The following is a 15328-nucleotide window of genomic DNA, read 5'->3' on the forward strand; positions in this document are numbered from 1 at the left end:
GGCATATTTACGATAATAAGAGAACCCAGCGTGAAAATCGACTTCCGTAGGTTTATGAGAAGCGAAACTTGGACAGTAGGTGTCGTAATCGATTTGCGTTGTCGCAATGAGACCGCCGTACGAATTTTCGCTGAAGTAAGAGAAACTTCGTTTTTCACGATTATAACGATGATCGTTTGACAATGAATATCAATTGATTTTTATTTGAATTCAGAGCTCGAAATATCGAATGTACGATTACTCGTACAATTGGCTAGTGTTGGGCTCGCATTACAATAACAGTATTCCTTTCTTGAACGATACTGCTTATAACATAGTAACTGATGTTGTTCTTGCTATAACGAACAAAAATGGCTATGATCTGTACGATGTTTTTAATCACTGCAAATATCGTGGTGGTGCGTTAAACGTTACCGAGCTTGGTACCTGGCATCGTGAGTCTGGATTGAAAGTTTTCTTAACGCAACCATTAATTAGTAGAAGGGCCAACATGCACGGCATGAGATTAAAAATATCTGGTGTGGTGAGTCCATTTATCGATTCCTGTAGACTTTTACATTTTCTCCTGGATTTTTTTTCAATGCCAAACTTGCTTAATTTGCGAATGTTCTTTATCAGTTGTAAACGATAGTTTACACATTTTTCGGACGGTTTTTTAAAGAAAATACAATGCACTAAAATTTTTAATTAATCGGAAACAAATACATTTATCGCGTAGTTATTAATATTGAGCGTAGAAGGGCTGTACAAGGAAGCAACATTAACAGTTTATCAAACGTTAATTAACGCTAGTTGAGATCAATAATTATGTGTTATCTCGAATTATATTATGCGTAGATTCAATACAGACCAAAAAATATGCGTCTCGAGGATTACATGCAAGACATAAATACGAGATCGTTGGATAGTATGCATAAATTTGTACACGCTATGATTTTGCATACAGGAGATCTTTTTAATTTCAGGTATTATATTCGATACTAATCGTTCGTTGACGCAGCGAATTTTATCTTTACTTCTTTTTTTTTTTTTTTAGCGTCCATGCCTCGGAAATAATTTATTGGGACCGACACAGCGTGCATGGTTTGATTTTCGAATTCTTACGGTCGAATTACATCGATTTCGCTAGTAATCCAAGAATTATGGTGTCTGAACGATTGGATTACGCTACTCTAATCGGCGCAGCATGGCCAATTAGGTGAGACAATACCCGACATGTTAACTAAAGGCGATAAATAAATTATACCCGATATGTATATTTTCTATTAATTGTATCAGATATAGTGAATAGTATGGTAAATGTGTCGTCAATAGCGATATATAAATTACGAAAATCTTATAACTTAAATTACCTACAAAAACTTGCTTAGTCCCTCTCCGTTTAATGTCTACAACCCGAGAAATGTTCGATGATACCTAACAGAAGAATTATATCTCTGGCCAGACCCTGTTTCATGCTGCTATCGACTTCAACGAATAAGATCAAATTAGAAATCTTTTTGAAACCCTTCACACGGCAAACGTGGTACGTGTTTGCTGTTTTCGGATTATTTTCCGTATTCGTTATGAAGATGATAATGAATCGCGAAGATATTGGCAAGAGAGAAAAATATTCAGGAGCGGTGGTGCTGTCGATAGGAATCGTGTCTCAACAAGGTGCATATGAAAGATATCAATCGGAAGTTAAATTATCAAATACGTGCTAAGATCAAGATCTATTAAAACTATTTGAAATTTCGATAGGTGCAAATTTTTTACCGAAACGTTTACCAAGCCGTATAGCGTTATTTCAAATAATTATACATAGCTGGATAATGTACAATTATTACTCTGCCAGTATTGTCTCGGCTCGATTGAGCGAACCCCTTGATATGATGGAAGATTCTGTAACTGTTCTTGCTGATAGTAATCTAAAAATTGCTGCGGAAGCCGTACCATATCTAAACTACTTTTTATACGTAAGTTTAATTACTACGTTTAAGTAAAAAATTAATTTGTCACAAATTGAAACTTCGAATTAAATCTGACAATGTTTTCTGGCTCTAAAATTCTATGTAATCAAAGAATCCTTTAAAGTGATAGGAAACATTGTTTAAGGCAAATGAAATCAATATTACGATATTAATGATATTATCAACAGAAACTGAACTGGGAATCGGATTATTTTCGCAAGAAACGCTGGGATCCTCTGCCAGAATCAAAACGATATCTCCCAATAGAAGAGGGTATCAGACAAGTCGGTCAAGGAATTTTAGCGTATCATACAGATCCTAATACAGCTTACCCTTACGTCGAAAGAATGTTCGATTCAAATAAAATCTGCGAATTGACGGAGATTCATTTGTTCAAACAATCGGTGATGGGAATGTACGCCAGTCACAATGGACAGTTCATTGAGATAGCAAAAATTGGGTGAATAATCGTAGCATATATTTCTTTCATTTAATAATTAGATTATGCGTGTGTATGTGCGAATTTTCATGTATTTATCAAGCACTCAATTTATTTCATTTTGCCCATTTTGGTTTCAACGTATAAAGCATATTCTTTATATTCTAATATAATTTAATTATGGAAATACGTCAATGTTGCTAAACTGTTAGTTACACAAATACAAAAATACATTCGAATCTCTGCTTGATTTTCATTTTTACTAAATGTTTTGTCTTCATAAAAATATAAATTTCCATAGACATTCGTCGACTGTTAATGACTATCTTTACTTAATATTTTAAAACTAACTTACTTGTCTTTTCTTTAGGTTGACAAAGATGTTTAATACTGGCCTTCGTAATCGGCAAATCAAACATTGGTCATCGAGGAAGCCACAGTGTCAACCCGACACTTTGTCCACAAGGAGCATCACGATCTACGAAACTGCTCCAGCTTTGATTTTATTGGCATTCGGAATGCTCGTAGCTGGAATCATTTGCATCGTGGAAAATATTATTTACAATCATACGATGAAGTGAGTTATTTCACTTTGTGCACGATCGTAAATATGGAAATAAAAATTCACTTTATACTTCATAGGAGTATGGAGAAAAGTGCACGAAAGAGAAGCGAAGCGAAAGGAAGTTTCAGCAGTAGCAACAGCAGACGTAACTTATTAGATATAAATCCATAATATTCTTATTGGTTTTTGATTCGATAAAAAAGTAGGATTTCGATTAGTAAGCTAATTAACTTATAAAATTAAATTGATATTTCTTAATTTATTTATTTATTTATTTCTTATAACTTATAAAATTAACTTAATAATTAATATAAATTAAATTAATAAATTCAATTAACTTATAAAATTAAAAACTGAAATAAAAGAACTAGTTATATGATGTATATATTTGTTTGCAAGGGATCAACATTCTTTCTGACATAGAAATTGTAAATTTTGAAATATAAGTAAAATTAGTCGATTGACTATTGATCTGATATAGTCATTATCGGATATTACTAGACTACTATGCTATAAAACAGTTCAGAATCACGAGCGGTTTCGTTTTCTAAAGAGCCATCACATCAAACCTGACATGTTTTCTCATGAAAAATAGAAGAACGGAAAGGAAGGACTGCCAGGGACTGTAGCACGAATACTCTACTTGTAGTCGTTCGATTTGCAATCGTGAATAAAGGCTAACAACAGTAGTGTCATGCGCTTTTACAATTTCTTTTATTTACAGTTAATCGTTGCACTGTACGCAAGTAAAATGGATATGATTCGTGATTATTTCGTTTTTAAGAATGTTCGTAGAGTGGCTGGATTTTCCTGCGGAGAGATCGAAAGTAGGTAGTTTTCATTCTGCGAAGCAAGTTTCTCAATTTTTTTAAAATAAAATAGTATTTTTAAAAGAGCGAACATTAAATAAAAGATATTTCAAAGGTATCGTTTTAAATATTATTACATTCTCAGATTTTTCTTAATTTAAAATTATTTTTACATTCAGAAAATTGAAATTATCGATTGAAAAATATTTTTTGGTCGAAGAAAATTTCGTGACAATTCATACACATAATTAAACAACAATTTCATTACGTATTATTTTATACACATTCGTATATTTTCGTTCCATTTTTAAAATTACACCGTATATAATAAATATTTACATGCAGATGATTATCAGATCGTTAAACTTCTCAATGATGCTGGGATTGGGGTGTCCATAAATCAATTTGCATCGACAATCGATATATCCCGATTTTTGCACAGTATTTATTGGAATTTAGGTATATTCTTGGACCTACAGTGCTCAATCGCGGACAAAGATGTAATGGAACTTTTCTACGAGGTATTATATTGCTTAAATAATGTTACACTTCTTACATTTGATGATTGATACACAAAAATTACTATTTAGACCTCGACCCATTACATGTTTGATCATTTGCATCAATGGTTGATCGTGGGAGAAAATATGAGCCATACTGTCAACTTATTAAACGACAGTACATTTAGTATCATCACGGATATCGCGATTGCTATACCAAGGGATGATGAGTACATTTTATATGACGTATATAATCATTGCAAATCTTGCGGTGGTTTGTTAAATGTCACGGAACTTGGTACCTGGTCTAGGAACGATGGATTACAGATTACTCTGCGGTCAAATAAATTTTCCAGAAGATGGAATTATCATAGGATGAAGATCAAGATTGCTGGTCTTGTAAGTTGAAATAAATATATCTAAAAAAATGACATTGTTTAGATAGTAAGATATTAATTTTATAAAATTAATATAAATTAAACTCTTAAAGAATTAAACTGAAGCAATATAACATTTACATTTAGAAATTCATTGTTTAAAATATTTGTTTAGATCCATTTACCTTAGTGATACTTTTATACATAGGTAACAGTTAAACCTAAGGATCAAGATTTGGTGGAATATCTACGAGAAAAGAATGATATACGCATGGACAATTGGTCTAAGTTTGGATTTGCTATCATGGAACACGTTCGAGATCAATTCAATTTCACGTAATTTTTCAACATTTTCAGATTATATAATGTTATGATTTTATGCAATATTATGGTTTTCTTTTTTAGCTTTGAGGTGATAAAACTGGATCATTGGAGCAAAAATGATAGCAGTTTTGGACCATTGATAGCTGGCCTTCACAATGACATCTATCACATGGGATATTTTCCATCGATTTTGACTATCGAAAGACTCAATTATGCAAATGTAATTACGCAAGTTTGGCCCGCAAGGTACTATAGCAATCGACTATACTTTTTATACATACATATATTTTTCAAGTCAAGTTATGAAAATATACATTGAGCATTATAAACATATTTAATCAATAATATTCAATATATGAAAGTATAAAATAATTCTTTAAATATGTTTTACAGAACCTGCTTTATGTTTCTTACTGTACCTTCGTCAAAAGTGGACATGAACCTAATCTTCAGACCATTCTCACGAAATGTTTGGTACATGATCCTTTTATTAATAATCGTCATAATTTTCGCTATGTGGATAATTTTTAAACTCGAAAAAGATGCTATTTACTCTGACTATGGGTCCACAGTTCTCATTATTGCCGCTGCATTAAGTCAACAGGGTCTGTTAATAAAAAATTTGTTATAAATCGTATAACATTGTTCGTATAATAATGTTCATTTATTAAAATGGAATAAAAAATGGAACTTATATTTTAATTACAGGATTACCATTTATTAGCAATCAATCTTCTAGTCGTGTTGCTTTTTTTCATACAATGATCTTTGGTCTACTTGTATATAACTATTACTCAGCAGCAATAGTATCCAGCCGGCTGAATGCACCATTAGATAAAATGAACGATTCATTGTATTCATTAGTAAAAAGTAAAATGAGTCTTGCAGCGTTTAAGGATATATATTTCAGTGTTTTGTTGCAAGTGAGTTTTAATTTTGCATGCTATCGAAAACAAACTTTTGTTTGTAATTTCGTTTCTATCATACGGATAGTTAAATATTAATTATTCATAACCGGAAAAATGTTTCTAGTCTTCTGCGGAAGATGTTCAATATTTTCAGAAACACTGGGAAACTATACCACAAAAGAAAAGATTTCTTTCGATAGAGGATGGTGTGGAAAAAATGAAGAACTTAAGATTTGCTTATCACGCGGTGCCCGATAACGTTTATCCATTTATAGATCGTAATTTTGATAAAGAAATGATTTGTCAGCTTACCGAAGTACATTTACTTCGTCCTTGTTCGTTAGGTTTATGGTCAACTCAACATAGTCCGTTTCAAGAAATAACGAAAATAGGGTAAGAAAACTTCATAAGAATAAGTCCACAAAAGTTACATGTAGTATATATTTTTCTAAACGGTTTAGTAATTATATAATTGTTGTAGTATTCTTAAGATATCCACTTCGGGGATTCGGAAGCGAGAAGTGTCACGTTGGAGTTACAGAAAACCTTATTGCAACAAAGATAAATATCATGTATCTAGTGTAACTATTCATGAAGCGATACCAGTTATACTTGTTTTATGTTTTGGCATCATTTTATCAGCTGTTATTTGTTTCATCGAAAATGTAGTTTTCCGCAAATTAAGCACAAAACAGGAACAAGTAAAAAAATCTGAAAGTCGATTAAAAAAACGTAATCAGAAAAATATTGTACCAAGGATTAAAACTACGGTAAAGACAAAAATATCTGTTCGTGTAACTAACAAAAAAAAATTTTTTTCTAATAAATAAAAATTTTCATTAGAAAATAAATGAATTATGTTACTCCTTTACCTTTGGTAGAAGAAGTTATGTGAGTTACAATTTTATAACTTTTTACCCGATGTACAAATTAATTTTATTAAATAAACTATATGGATTACATTACTTAAATGTGAAAATACTATGTGGTATTATTCCGAAGTGCGTACGTTGCAATAAGAAATGTATAATGACTTTTTATTATATGAAACCTCCATAGATTTTAATGATGTGAAATGTATACATGTTGATTAGCAATTTGCTTATTTCTTTTTCTTCGATTTTTTGTCAGTCGGAGCTGCAGCTGTTCCAGTGAGATCTCCTAATTGTTTTTTGAGTTTCAATAATTTTTCTACTTCTGGTTGCCATACAGATCTTTCTTCTTTAGCTTTCAATTGACGTACAAGATCGCCCTAAAAGTAGAAACATCAATTGCACAAAAAAAAAGAATAATTGAAAAACTGAACATTTAATAAGTCCATAAATATAATATTTTATTGTACCTGTTTAGCGATGGCCGCTTCCAAACTTGCTACGTCTATTGCAACATCTCCATTTTGTTCAGGTACCGAAACCGTTTCAGGTTTTTTACTTTTCGATTCAGGGGATTTATTTTTTTCATTTATGAGATCAGGCAGCTTTTTTTTCAAAGCTGAGAAAATTTGAATTTGACTGGATGGCCATCCACTTTTATCGAACTTGGCCTTTAGTTTTTTAACTTTATTGTCCTAAAAATAAAGAAATGTATAACATATGTGACTAATGCATTAAATTTAGCAAAATTGCTTAAAAAATTCACCAACCAATTCTGTAATTGCACTATCCAATGATTTTACATCTCCGCTACTGCTACTTGTAGTTTCTTGCTTACCAGCATACTTTCTTCTTAATATTTCTACATCTTTATCCTCTATTTTTTTAAATAGCGGAGATGGTTTACTAATTTTATGTCCCGTGGGAAGTATGCTTGTGATAACGTCAGGTATATAGCCATAGTTATTGGTTTGCAATCCTAACTGGGATCTTAATTCGCGGGCGGTGCATGGCATGAATGGAGCCAAAAGGGCTGATAAAAGACATGCCAAGTTACAGCAAATACCGATGATCGTTCCAGCTCTTTTTCTACAAACAATAGAAAAAAGCACAAAATTACGCTATGTTTAAACTAAAAATAATGACGCCACTTAGTTCTATTAAGCGAGTGTTATTCATAAGTACTGTAACAGACCTGTACAACATAATTTAATATATGAAAGTTGATTAACAGTCACAGTCAATTAACAGGACTTACTTTACAGCATAAAATTAAGTCATGTAACAGCAACATAAATCATGTAATCCTCACTGAACAAGGGTACCTAGGAAATAAAGATATTCTAATCTCTAATATAATAAATTATTTTACATGATATGAATTCCCACTAATTGAAACGAAAGTAATAGAATAAAATGGGGACAGCATGCAACAACATCTAAAGATTTAATGGCTTAAATATACAAAATATTTGTATGAAAACATGTAAAGGCCTACAGTACACTTACGAACGGCATAATCTCATTATGTAATTAAAACGGACATAGCACTTACTTATCATTATCTGTTCCTTTAATTTTCACCCATGGCTCTTGGAATTGCATGTATTGATTTCCATGTTTTGAAATTGCTAAAACGTTTTTCAAACCATCACGTAATTTAGCTTGTTCCAAAGCATGTATATAAGATGATAATTCACGCTGAGCTAATGCCAGTAATATTAAGTCATCTTCCTGAAGTTCTATCGGCGGTATCTTAGAATCAAAGTATTTTTCCGCAAATACTAGAGCCCTATTTATTAAAAGTAGTTTTTGAAAACATTACTAGAAATAAAAATCAGAATTCATACCGTTTACCATAAAAAAACAAATACCTATTAACAAAATTTCCAAAATTGTTTAATAATTCACTATTATTTTTAGTCGCTAAATCCACCCAATTAAAATTCGAATCTTGCGTTTCGGGTCTAACATATGCAAGATAAAATCGCCAAACATCAGCCGGTATACCTGTATCCCTAGCATCAGTTCCAAATACTCCGATACCTCTCGATTTAGAAAACTTTGTATCTTCATAATTGAGGTATTCTAGAACCAGGTTAAATCATTAATAATTAATTGTTTATATAGAAAAGTACTTAACAATACATAGTTCTTTTGTCTTTAATATATTAAATGTATACCTGTTGCCATTAAATGCTTCATCAATGTATAACCTTCATTAGCTGCTAATAAATAAGCAGGGAACATAATTGCGTGAAATGGAACATTGTCCTTTGCCATAAATTGGTATAGATCAACTTGTACATCTGTAGGCTTCCACCATTGTTGGTATTCCTTCGTATATCTTTTTGTAATACTGATATAACCAAAAGGAGCGTCGAACCAAACGTAAAATACTTTATTTTCAAAACCTTTTATTGGAACAGGTATTCCCCATTTTAAATCTCTTGTTATACATCGTGGTTTAAGTCCATCACGTAGCCACGGTTTTGCAACCACTTTTGCAACGCTTGACCATCCCTTTTCTACTGTTGAGGACCACTCTTTTAACTTGTTTTCTAACTGCAAAGTAATATTTTCTTCATTGAAATATGATATACTTATAATAAATAATGTCATAGGTATCATAAACAAATTCTTACCTTCGGTAAATCTAAGAAGAATTGTTGCGACTTTTTAACAATAGGTCTATTACTACATACTTTACATCGCGGAGATATAAGATCCGTTGCATTCACCAAATGACCGCATCCATCACACTGATCGCCACGTGCATCTTCATATTTACACCTTGGACAAGTTCCTTCTACAAATCTATCGGCCAAGAACCTATCACAGGACTCGCACAGAAGCTGATCTACAGTTTCACTTAATACATATCCTTCTGATTTAATTTTTAAGAAAAATGATTGTACAATTCTGGAATATAAAATATTATATTAGTTAATAGCTAAATAAATTGTATTTTAAATCAATTAAGCAGCTAATACGAATTTCATCTTACTCTGTTTGTTCTGGTGTAGTAGTACGACCAAAATAGTCAAACCCAATATTAAACCATCGATAAACATCATTATGTATGTCAAAAAATTTATCACAAATATTTTGGGGTGTCGTTTTCTCTTCCAAAGCTTTAGCTTCTGTAGCAGTACCATATTCGTCAGTACCACTAAAAATTTGTGTCATTTTTATTATAACTGATTATTTAATTTTTATATTATATCATGTGGAAAAGGTGGTACATACCTAATAAAAAGGGTATTATAGTTTCTTTGTCTGCAATATCTGTAAAGAAGAAAGTTATTTAAAAATATGTACATTTGTATGATACTATTATAAGACCTACTTATTATGAAACACACCGGGCAAAAATATCAGCAGAAAGAACACAACCAATAATATTTCCTAAATGAGGAACATTGTTGACATAAGGTAATGCTGATGTTATTAAAATATTTTTTTCTCCTTTTTTTGGCAATCTAAAAATTATGGATAAATTTATATTAATTGCGTAAATATTATTTCTTTTAAGATAAAATCATTTATATGTACATTCAAACTTACACAGGATAAGGAAAGTTTTTTACATCAGGATATGATTTAGAAGACCAATTGCTTGAAATATTTTGTATTTCTTCCTGATTAACTGCTTCCATTTCTTTTTCTTTAGTTGGACTAAGCTGCAACTAATAGTTGATATCAGATGTAGAAAAATATAAAGTATATACATATTAATAGCAAACTTACATCAGCTGGTTTAGGAGGTTTAGGATTTGAATTAGTATTAACAGGAAACCAAGATACAGCTTGAATACTGAAAATTGCTTTTGAGCCCCTTTCAAATTTGTATTCTTCAATGGAATCCTAGAACAATCAAATATACAAATATTATTAACTTTGACATTAACATCAATATAAAATATAAAATTAATGATAAAAGACCTGTATAACTGGCAGCAATTCAATACTGGATATCCAATTTTTAATTGATAAATATTCTTTATTTAATTCATTTCCAATTTCTGTGACCATTACTGTAGACCATAGAGTTACCCAAATACATATATCTGCCAATGATAAGTCATTATTATCCTAAAATAATTTCAATAAAACTTTAATTTTGTAACAATAATTTGACTAATATCGCACTAATGCTATTTTATTATGAATTACCTTAATTAAGTACTGTTTGTCTTCTAACGCATTATTAAGTTCTCTTAATAAGGACCATAAACATGACTTTTGTGTGGTTTTGTAAATTCCTGTATTACCATAAAATGCTATAGCTGGCTGTAAAGTGTATGATGTTTATAATATTCTATTAATTTATATTATTATATACATAAACACTCATAATTAATTTATTATTCTTTACCTGTAACCGAGATATTTCCCATTCCAACCATTTATTATTAAGGAGTTTTGACTCTTGAGATGAAGAAGGTACTATGAGCTGCATTGCTGCATTAGTACTAAATAGTACTAACCCAGATGAAAGTTCAATAGAAGGTAAACGGCTCAAAAAGCCAACTATACATAAAATAAGAAGACTCACTTTATATTAACTGATATACTGAAATGACTTAAAAATCATAATAAACCTCTGGTTTAAGTGGTCAATTTAAATTATATTTTTTCATTGAATATATGATTTATAATATCAAAAGCCATTTTCTGGTGTCATGTAATGATTATTGAATGAACAATCATCGAATAACAAAATATACCTACTTTAATAGACAGATGTTATTCCAAATGGAAATCAAAATATTTTATCACTCTAATTTCAAGGATAGCAAGATAACGATATGGAAACATAAATGATATGATAAATATATATATATTAAACTCTGCTAATTAAAAATTCTACATTGTTTAAAGAATTTGTAAAAGGTCAATGAATTTTAAAATGATGAAAGCAACCTACAAGTGAAACAAACATATGGTATTTCATCATATGATCAGAAATCGGATTACTTGGGGCGGAAACATTAAATTTCTTACCTTTTGGCTGTACCGTTTTTACGGTAACAGCATGTTGTGCTACTTTAGCTGCAATTATTAACTTTAAAGTATTCGGATTGCCCTCGTTCGTTGAAATATTCATTTTCATTAATAAGTTAATAAATATTCACAATAAATAGATGAAAATATTTTCAGCACACAACCGACACATGTGAGCGACAAGTAAATGCAATCTGTAAGCAGATACCATGAACAATTTCACAGCACATTGCCAATCTATTTGAAACTAACCTCATTCTACTAACCTCAAAAGTTTATATACACTGTCATTCATATTACTTATTTAACAAAATCCATTAGAATGTTTTTGGTTATGTAGAACGAAATCACACAACGAATAATTGTTCATTCGTTTAATATAACGTAATATAAAATTGAAGATACACTAAATGACAGTTGGTAATACCGAAAGTTGTTATTGCATCTACGAGCATTTTAATTCTAACGTTTAATATTCATTGCAAGAGCTTTATGCTAATAAAATCTATAAATTTAGGCACAGTGACATTTTTATCTTTAAATATTTTTCTTTCATACAGTACTTAATAAATATTTTCATACATAAGTACATATAGGTACAAATTTAGTGAATAGTGGTGTCCTCTGGCGTGAATTGTATATATTATTAAGGAGAATTTGATTCTATAGTGAAGTTTAATCAAGTTTAACATTTGAATTCTACAGCAATTTTAATTTATTATTAATATTATTTAATGTCAAATGATATATAACATAGAATATAAATTTAATTTACATAATATTTCTTATAGCAGCTTTTCTTATAAAATTTTATTTTTTCTTGTAAATCGTGCGAAATAAGTTTAGGGGAATACCCTTATTTCTATTTATATCTTGCATTTTTATGTATTTTCAATTATTTAGAATTTAAAAGAAAATGACTATTTTTTTAACTTGTATATTTGTAAGTTGTATATTCTTATCATACTGTGCAGAAAACATTGTATTAATCATTGCTGATGATTTAGATATATTTCTTGATGGCATGGTAAATATGAAAAAAAATAGAAATACAAAATGAATAAACATACGAACTAATTAATTGTTATTTTTAGACACCAATGCAAAGTACACTGGAATTAATTGGGAATAAAGGTGCAACATTTTCAAATTGTGTAAGATGGAAATTTAATTTCTTAATAAATAATTATTAATTAGGACCATGTTTAACATTAAAGTATATTAATAAAATATTTCTTTTAATAATTAGTTCGTCGCTTCACCTATTTGTTGCCCAAATAGAGCATCAATTTTAACTGGAACATATCAACATAATCATTTGGTAATAAATAATTCAATTAGTGGAGGATGTAACAGTATCGAATGGCAAAAACTACAAGAACCAAATACATTTGCAGCACACTTGAAAAAAGAAATGCTTTATAGAACTTTTTATGGTGGAAAATATTTAAATCAGGTACATATCTACAAAATATTATAAACTGTAATTAGTTGAACATAAAGTGTTTCTAATTTAATTAAAAAAATTTTATGAAGTATGGAGAAAAAATAGTAGGTGGATCTTCTCATGTACCAGAAGGATGGGATTGGTGGGTTGGACTTATTGGAAATTCAAAATATTATAATTATTCCTTATCTATTAATGGGACTGAAAAAAAATTTGGTAGTGAACCAAATGATTATCTTACTGATGTAATTGTAAGTATGGAAAAATCATGTGTATATATGTACATACTTTTATAGTATATTTAAAATTATCTTCTTTCAGAGTGATCTGGCAATAGATTTCATTAAGGCACATAATTCAAATAGTGAACCATTTCTTATGGTTTTAGCACCGCCTGCACCTCATGCACCTTTTATACCAGCAATGAGGCATATTGATAAATATAAAGATGTAATAGCTAAAAGAACACCTAATTTCAATACACAGACTCAAATGGTATAAAATATTTTTCATACAAATTTTGATGTCACTATGTTAAACTGTATTATTTAATAGGACAAGCATTGGCTAGTACAAAGGGGGCCATCTCCACTTCCTGATAATTTATTGCCTAAGTTAGATGAAATCTATAGAAGGAGATGGGAAACATTGCTAGCTGTTGATGAACTTGTAGAGAATGTATATGAAGCTTTAAAAGTGGGAAATCTTTTAAATAATACTTATATTATATTTACATCAGATAATGGATATCATATTGGTAGTATATTTTGCGTTTGAATAAATTTTAACATAAACCAGATATGAATTAAAATGGATTGTACATACTATTTTAGGCCAGTTCAGTATGCCAATAGATAAACGCCAACCATATGAAACAGATATTAAAGTTCCATTATTAATACGAGGTCCTGGAATTACACCATCAAAGATTTTTGCACCTGTCAGCAGTGTTGACTTATTTGCAACAATTTTAGGAATAGCTGGTATACAACGTCCATCTGATGGAATGTCATTTTTAAAAAAGATATTGCCAAAAGATAGAACTCTCTTAATAGAGTATAGAGGAGAAAGATCTAAAGGTATTCCATCCTCAGGTTGTCCAAGTGATTATGATCCAAACCTTACAGTATGTATTAGATATATAAGAACAGTTGTATGCAAAATGTATATGATATAAATTTTATTTTTGCGGAATTTATTATTTTCACAGTTATGTTCCAAAGATATGGCATGCAAATGTCAAGATGCTACAAATAATACTTTTAGTTGCATACGACGTGTATCTCCAAAATTTAACAATATTTTCTGTATCTTTGAAGACGATAAGGTACTGTTAATAATAAGGATAATAAAGTAACATAAAAATAAAGTAATTATTAATGACATTTGTTGTTTTTTATAGCATTATATTGAAGCATACAATATAACTACAGATAAGTATCAACTAGAAAATATTGGATATACTATGAAGCGTCATCATAGATACAGATTGAGGAAAAGTCTGAAAAGAATGAGTATTTGTAAAAACGAAGATTGTATTGTTACAAATATGGAAAACATATATGTTTAAGTCTCAATGTATTATAGATTTCATTAGTATATCTTATTTGACTATATACATTTTAAATTTATAATATGAGTGTCCGTATAAAGATCTTTTATTATGTAATTAGTGAAATATTTATTAAATCCAATATTCATTTTCTTACGAATTTATTTTATGTTTACTATATCTATAAACGTATGAACCATTAAATATGAACCATTAAAAGTTGGAAATGCCGACGGCCGTCTTACTTCGAATTACTGCATTTATGGAAATCATGAGCGAAGAATACGCCGCGAATCTGGATATAAGAATAACTCGTCTTGCTTCCCGGGAACCTCGGGCAAACTGTTTTCTTAGCAAATATTTTTATTAAAGCCCCGCGGTTCGAATATCTGAATAGCAATCGCGCTATTCGGGGGTGGAGAAAAAGAAAACTGAATGAAGACAGAACGTAGAAATATGCTTTTGCCATATCCATAAATTTAATCTATTAAAACGTTTTGAATCGTTTAAGGATTTATGAAATATTATGATAGTAAAATTATCCTGTAAATTATTAAAGATCGACGTCAAAAAATA

The 15328-nt window shown here is 30.2% G+C and overlaps 3 protein-coding genes across 7 annotated transcripts; 2 read left to right on the forward strand and 1 right to left on the reverse strand.

The window, feature by feature from the left end:
- The first annotated feature begins 157 nt into the window (after positions 1-157).
- On the forward strand, positions 158-6711 carry LOC100747334. The gene is made up of 16 exons (XM_024368358.2): positions 158-523; positions 838-965; positions 1037-1198; positions 1445-1656; positions 1744-1958; positions 2141-2412; positions 2762-2968; positions 3034-3124; positions 4077-4286; positions 4356-4664; positions 4851-4978; positions 5048-5212; positions 5360-5571; positions 5675-5889; positions 5999-6267; positions 6356-6711. Exons 1-16 carry the CDS (start codon positions 230-232, stop codon positions 6702-6704), a joined length of 3438 nt encoding a protein of 1145 aa, XP_024224126.2. The 5' UTR covers positions 158-229; the 3' UTR covers positions 6705-6711.
- LOC100749125 (methionine--tRNA ligase, cytoplasmic) lies at positions 6287-12217 on the reverse strand. Of its 5 annotated transcripts, none has more exons than XR_004461878.1 (17): positions 11754-12150; positions 11125-11279; positions 10923-11039; positions 10692-10841; positions 10497-10613; positions 10314-10435; positions 10112-10228; positions 9996-10034; positions 9754-9918; positions 9392-9668; positions 8930-9311; positions 8621-8834; positions 8302-8538; positions 7517-7835; positions 7217-7441; positions 6747-7126; positions 6287-6585 (listed from the first exon to the last, which is right to left on the reverse strand). XR_004461878.1 is itself a non-coding variant. In XM_012386867.3 (17 exons), the coding sequence occupies exons 2-17, from the start codon at positions 11860-11862 to the stop codon at positions 6977-6979; spliced, it is 2895 nt and encodes a 964-aa protein (XP_012242290.1). In that variant the 5' UTR covers positions 11863-11947; positions 12020-12136; the 3' UTR covers positions 6287-6976. The 5 variants fall into 5 exon arrangements, 4 of the variants coding, with proteins under 4 accessions (XP_012242290.1, XP_012242292.1, XP_012242291.1 ...); XM_012386867.3 differs by having other exon boundaries at positions 6287-7126; positions 11754-11947; positions 12020-12136; XM_012386869.3 differs by adding an exon at positions 11481-11672 and having other exon boundaries at positions 6287-7126; positions 11754-12127.
- Positions 12218-12364: 147 nt separating this feature from the next.
- On the forward strand, positions 12365-14869 carry LOC100747455 (N-acetylglucosamine-6-sulfatase). The gene is made up of 9 exons (XM_012386870.3): positions 12365-12780; positions 12848-12907; positions 13003-13209; positions 13290-13451; positions 13522-13695; positions 13756-13957; positions 14034-14326; positions 14411-14527; positions 14603-14869. Exons 1-9 carry the CDS (start codon positions 12670-12672, stop codon positions 14768-14770), a joined length of 1494 nt encoding a protein of 497 aa, XP_012242293.1. The 5' UTR covers positions 12365-12669; the 3' UTR covers positions 14771-14869.
- The last annotated feature ends 459 nt before the right edge of the window (positions 14870-15328 follow it).

The sequence above is a fragment of the Bombus impatiens genome, unplaced genomic scaffold (genome assembly GCF_000188095.3).
Source record: "Bombus impatiens unplaced genomic scaffold, BIMP_2.2 scf_0418, whole genome shotgun sequence".
Lineage (NCBI taxonomy): Eukaryota > Metazoa > Arthropoda > Insecta > Hymenoptera > Apidae > Bombus > Bombus impatiens.

Bases quoted from the DNA above. Each gene is read 5' to 3' on its own strand.
- LOC100747334 (XM_024368358.2), top strand. From the start codon at position 230: ATGTACGATTACTCGTACAATTGGCTAGTGTTGGGCTCGCATTACAAT. The intron at 2,969-3,033 runs GTGAGTTATTTC...TATACTTCATAG, and splicing joins ATTTACAATCATACGATGAA to GAGTATGGAGAAAAGTGCAC. The intron at 4,979-5,047 runs GTAATTTTTCAA...TTTCTTTTTTAG, and splicing joins CGAGATCAATTCAATTTCAC to CTTTGAGGTGATAAAACTGG.
- LOC100749125 (XM_012386867.3), bottom strand. From the start codon at position 11,862: ATGAAAATGAATATTTCAACGAACGAGGGCAATCCGAATACTTTAAAG. The intron at 11,280-11,753 runs GTAAGAAATTTA...TTTTATGTATAG, and splicing joins AAAAACGGTACAGCCAAAAG to TTGGCTTTTTGAGCCGTTTA. The intron at 8,835-8,929 runs GTATACATTTAA...ACCTGGTTCTAG, and splicing joins GAAGCATTTAATGGCAACAG to AATACCTCAATTATGAAGAT.
- LOC100747455 (XM_012386870.3), top strand. From the start codon at position 12,670: ATGACTATTTTTTTAACTTGTATATTTGTAAGTTGTATATTCTTATCA. The intron at 13,696-13,755 runs GTATAAAATATT...ATTATTTAATAG, and splicing joins TCAATACACAGACTCAAATG to GACAAGCATTGGCTAGTACA. The intron at 13,958-14,033 runs GTAGTATATTTT...ATACTATTTTAG, and splicing joins AGATAATGGATATCATATTG to GCCAGTTCAGTATGCCAATA.